This window comes from Dendrobates tinctorius, unplaced genomic scaffold (assembly GCF_039654945.1).
Source record: "Dendrobates tinctorius isolate UK_male_01 unplaced genomic scaffold, ASM3965494v1 ptg000016l, whole genome shotgun sequence".
Lineage (NCBI taxonomy): Eukaryota > Metazoa > Chordata > Amphibia > Anura > Dendrobatidae > Dendrobates > Dendrobates tinctorius.
The window spans coordinates 55,449,001-55,455,000 of NW_027361684.1; the positions used below are offsets into that span (position 1 = coordinate 55,449,001).

At 42.6% G+C, this 6,000-nt stretch overlaps 1 protein-coding gene across 1 annotated transcript in view; it reads left to right on the forward strand.

Annotated features, from left to right (window-relative positions):
* The window catches only part of MAP3K15 (mitogen-activated protein kinase kinase kinase 15), a 228,886-nt gene that overhangs the window by 197,381 nt on the left and 25,505 nt on the right, over window positions 1-6,000 (forward strand). Inside the window, exon 19 of the mRNA XM_073565877.1 lies at window positions 5,507-5,664. Within this exon, the coding sequence (XP_073421978.1) occupies window positions 5,507-5,664 (158 nt within the window). The remainder of the gene's footprint in view (window positions 1-5,506; window positions 5,665-6,000) is intronic.

Genomic DNA, 6,000 nt, shown 5'->3' on the forward strand with positions numbered 1-6,000 from the left:
TTGTGCGCCAGCTATAGACCAATTTCATTACTTAATGCGGACATAAAACTGTGGGCTAAAATACTAGCGGGCAGAATAGATAATTTTTTACCCAAATTGATTCATGCGGATCAGGCGGGCTTTGTGAGGGGTAGGGAAGGGAAAGATAACTCCACTAGGGTCATACAGTCCATAATGTTTGCTAAAACCCAGCAGGTCCCCTTGGTACTCTTGTCAACTGATGCCGAGAAGGCCTTTGACAGAGTGTGCTGGAGATTCATGGAGCAGGTGTTGATTAAGTTTGGCTTTCCTCCTCAATATATAACAGCAGTCCTTTCTCTCTACTCCCAACCGACGGCCAGGGTCAGGATAAATGGCACCTTATCAAAAAGTTTGGAGATTCACAACGGGACTAGGCAGGGATGACCTTTGTCCCCATCTTTGTTCATTTTGGTTATAGAAACTTTGATACAACGTATCCGACAAGAACAACACATAGAGGGGTTGACGGTGGGCCCGGGGACATTTAAAACGCTAGCTTTCGCAGATGATTTGCTTTTCCTCATATCCAATCCACCTCAGGCATTCCCGATCATCCTTCAAATTTTTCAACAATTTGGCTCCCTCTCCAATTTTAAAATTAACTTAGCTAAATCTGAAGCGTTAAATATCACTCTCCCGTATCCCCAACTTTCCACTCTTCGTACGCAGACTCCCTTCTCTTGGGCTAATGGCTCTATCAAATACTTAGGAATATTTATAACTAGGGATCCTACTAACTTATTTCAAAGTAATTTCATACCCTTATTGAAAAAAGTTACTAACTTGATGCATAAATATAACCTACCTACTTTATCTTGGTTGGGTCGCATAGACGTGTTTAAAGCATATATTATGCCTATCATTTTGTAGGCCATGAACATGGTGCCGATTCAGATACCCCTGACCTTTTTTGGGTCATTAAAGTCACTGATAGGAAAATTCATCTGGAAATCTAAACCGGCTAGGTTGCCTTATAGGCTTCTTACTTACCCAGTCGCCTCTGGTGGATTGGGAGTTCCGGACCCCTTGGTATATTATAAAGCAATTCACCTTGGCAGATGGTTAAAGGTGGTGTCTTGCTCTGAAGGAGGGGAGGGAGCTTGTGTCGACCTGACTTTGTTGGGTCCGAGGGGCTTGCCTTATCTATGGACTAGGGCTAAACCACCGGCTACCCTTAGACTAGATGAGATAACATCTACTACATTACGTACCAGGAGATTGATGTTGGGGGAATTACCGGAGGACACTTTCCCTTCGACATTTACGCCGATTAGCTCGATTCCGTTTTTATTGGATTCTGATTTTCAGGAACCCTATAATCTGTGGTTTACGCTCCCTAGAGATACATTGAATAGCTTTTACGGTAATAAAATATTACAGGGAGGAGTTTGGCCATCAAATGCAACGAGTCAACCAACTAATTTTCTCCAGTGCCAGCATATTCGACGCACGCTCATGCAGTTTAGGAAGAAATTCCCGATCAAATCGAACTGGTCCTGGTTAGATATTATGATTAAACTCCCGCTTCCACGGCTAAAAATCTTGTCCCGTATTTACTCACATCTGATCTCCCCGGGAGTACATTTTAAGCCCTCATTTATTTACTCCTGGGAAATGGAACTTAATATCACGTTTACAGGGGAACAAGTATCTAGGATGTTATCTAGTGCACGGGGATTCTCCAGGTGTGTTCTTTTGCAAGAAAACTCTTATAAAATTTTGACCAGGTGGCATTGGACTCCCGCGAAGCTCTTTCAGAGGGGTCTTGCTGATAATGATGCTTGTTGGAGATGCCTTAATCCTGGGGGGCATCATACACACATATTTTGGGATTGTCCCAAATTGAGACATTTTTGGGATGGTATCGAGCTGGTTCTCAAGAATTTACAGCTAATTAAGACCAATCTCAGGGCGACGGAGGTTCTTCTTTCGTGCCCATCAAAAGATTTTTTACCAAAAATACATGGCCTACTCCCATTGATGTTAAGCGCTGCAAAACAACTGATAGCTGTTCATTGGAAAGATGTCGCTCCCCCCACATTGGAGGAGTGGCATGACAAGATAAATCAGATTTCTCGTCTGGAGGAGCTGTCTAGCTGGGAGGTCTTTAGTCACAAATCTTATGTGTTGACTTGGGCCCCGTGGACTAGATATTTGAGGGACAACCCTCGAGGAGAGGGATCAGATACTATTTGAACCTCGCTTAGACTTGGTGGCCTTGATTTTTGGGGTGGCTGGTTCCAGGGTTATGTATAAAACTGATAAAACTGTTCACCTGCTCTAATTTTATATTACATTCACTTATTGCTAGTGTCGATGCCGACGACTACTTTGTTTTGATGTTATTGTTATTGTTTGCTATTATATATCCCTCCTTTCCCTTCCCTTCTTCTTTTTCCTTTTTCCCGCCCACTTTTTCCTCCCCCTCTTGCTTTTTTCCCCTTTATTATTTTTAACACCTTGGATGGACGCCTAAACAATCTTTAACCATATGTATTTGTAAAGTGATGTTCTGTCTTATGGTGTGGTTGAAATTTGAAAATAAAGAATTTAAAAAAAATAAATAAAATGCAGCACAGATTCATCTCATCCATGACTCCACAGCACTGGTCACTATTGAGCATGTACATAAAGTACAGCACAGATTCATCTCATCCACGACTCCACAGCACTGGTCACTACTGAGCATGTACATAAAGTGCAGCACAGATTCATCTCATCTATAACCCCACAGCACTGGTCACTACTCAGCATGTACATAAAGGGCAGCACAGATTCATCTCATCCACGACTCCACAGCACTGGTCACTATTGAGCATGTCCATAAAGTGCAGCACAGATTCATCTCATCTATGACTCCACAGCACTGGTCACTATTGAGCATGTACATAAAGTACAGCACAGATTCATCTCATCTATGACTCCACAGCACTGATCACTACTGAGCATGTACATAAAGTGCAGCACAGATTCATCTCATCTATGACCCCACAGCACTGGTCACTACTGAGCATGTACATAAAGTGCAGCACAGATTCATCTCATCTATGACTCCACAGCACTGATCACTATTGAGCATGTACATAAAGGGCAGCACAGATTCATCTCATCTATAACCCCACAGTACTGGTCACTACTGAGCATGTACATAAAGGGCAGCACAGATTCATCTCATCCACGACTCCAGCACTGGTCACTATTGAGCATGTACATAAAGGGCAGCACAGATTCATCTCATCTATAACCCCACAGCACTGGTCACTACTGAGCATGTACATAAAGGGCAGCACAGATTCATCTCATCCACGACTCCACAGCACTGGTCACTATTGAGCATGTCCATAAAGTGCAGCACAGATTCATCTCATCTATGACTCCACAGCACTGGTCACTATTGAGCATGTACATAAAGTGCAGCACAGATTCATCTCATCCACGACTCCACAGCACTGGTCACTATTGAGCATGTACATAAAGTACAGCACAGATTCATCTCATCTATGCCTCCACAGCACTGATCACTACTGAGCATGTACATAAAGTGCAGCACAGATTCATCTCATCTATGACCCCACAGCACTGGTCACTACTGAGCATGTACATAAAGTGCAGCACAGATTCATCTCATCCACGACTCCACAGCACTGGTCACTATTGAGCATGTACATAAAGTGCAGCACAGATTCATCTCATCCACGACTCCACAGCACTGGTCACTAATGAGCATGTACATAAAGTACAGCACAGATTCATCTCATCTATGACTCCACAGCACTGGTCACTACTGAGCATGTACATAAAATGCAGCACAGTTTCATCTCATCCATGACTCCACAGCACTGGTCACTATTGAGCATGTACATAAAGTACAGCACAGATTCATCTCATCCACGACTCCACAGCACTGGTCACTACTCAGCATGTACATAAAGTGCAGCACAGATTCATCTCATCCACGACTCCACAGCACTGGTCACTATTGAGCATGTCCATAAAGTGCAGCACAGATTCATCTCATCTATGACTCCACAGCACTGGTCACTATTGAGCATGTACATAAAGTGCAGCACAGATTCATCTCATCCACGACTCCACAGCACTGGTCACTATTGAGCATGTACATAAAGTACAGCACAGATTCATCTCATCTATGACTCCACAGCACTGATCACTACTGAGCATGTACATAAAGTGCAGCACAGATTCATCTCATCTATGACCCCACAGCACTGGTCACTACTGAGCATGTACATAAAGTGCAGCACAGATTCATCTCATCTATGACTCCACAGCACTGGTCACTATTGAGCATGTACATAAAGGGCAGCACAAATTCATCTAATCTATAACCCCACAGCACTGGTCACTACTGAGCATGTACATAAAGGGCAGCACAGATTCATCTTATCCACGACTCCAGCACTGGTCACTATTGAGCATGTCCATAAAGTGCAGCACAGATTCATCTCATCCACGACTCCACAGCACTGGTCACTATTGAGCATGTACATAAAGTGCAGCACAGATTCATCTCATCTATGACTCCACAGCATCGGTCACTACTGAGCATGTACATAAAGTACAGCACAGATTCATCTCATCTATGACTCCACAGCACTGGTCACTATTGAGCATGTACATAAAGTACAGCATAGATTCATCTCATCTATGACCCCACAGCACTGGTCACTACTGAGCATGTACATAAAGTGCAGCACAGATTCATCTCATCCACGACTCCACAGCACTGGTCACTACTGAGCATGTACAAAGTGCAGAACAGGCATTTATAGAACATTAAAACTTTCCCAAATTCTTATGAAAACATTTACAGCACATCCTGCACTGAACTACTGAGCCCAATTTATTTTCGGAGTTGGTCCATTTTATACCAACTCCGACTCCACCAAAATGGAGTCTGATTCCACGGCCCTGGTTTGCACTCACCCTTGCTATGTCTCTTGTACTTTCTGTTTTTCTTCTGGTGATATGTGAAATAGTTTTCATATTGTCCTTAATATATTTTAAAAGAACCTGCTAATCTCTCAATGAGTGCGACAAGGAAAGCGTCTGTCTTACTCAGCCGATATAATGCTGCTGTACAGAATCACCATGACAGCACAGAGCCCAGGATCAATCAGTCATTCAGGCCATTGATTGCAGTGTAGATTTGGGTCCTGGATATTTTGTGAACGATTAACATATTGCTCCCTATCAGTTAATGTTGCAGGAAATGACTGCTAAGTAGCTAGGACTGACCCCTTATGTCTTAATGACAGCTTGGCCGTGTGTTACTTTAGCTCTATTTGGAAGTCTTCTCACAAGTTTTATGTCCTCAGAATCTGTTATGTATTCTAGGTTAAGCAGTATGGCTCCATTACTGCTCCTCCCCAGGAGTAAAGAGGCAATAATTGCAGAAATGTTAAAGACAGTCAATTTATGTTACTGATTACTGATCCTTTTTCCTATAATCTTCTTGTTTCAGGCACATTACAATATATGGCTCCAGAGATTATCGATAAAGGACCCAGAGGATATGGTGCTCCTGCTGATATCTGGTCTCTCGGATGTACGATTATTGAAATGGCAACTGGAAGGCCTCCATTTCATGAGCTGGGGGAACCCCAAGCTGCCATGTTTAAGGTACATGATATAGGTCAGGATTTATTTTTCAGGCTTTCTCAGTAAGGATCATTTCACACTGGTGCTTTTTCATTTCATTGGGGATCACTTTTATTTTTTTCAGGGTATGTTTACATCTCGTTTTTTTACTTAGATTTTGGCCCAGATTTTGCTCTGAAATTCACATGATAAAACGCTTTGAATGGTCTGTGAATAAGCTTCAAGTCAATTCTTGGCGTATTTCTGCTAGAAAATGTGCTCTAAATTTGACTTGAATTAACTGAAACAGAAAAATGCTCCATATGCAAAAACGTGGCAAGAGACTTGTTTTTAAGCATGTTTGGATTTTTCAGCTGG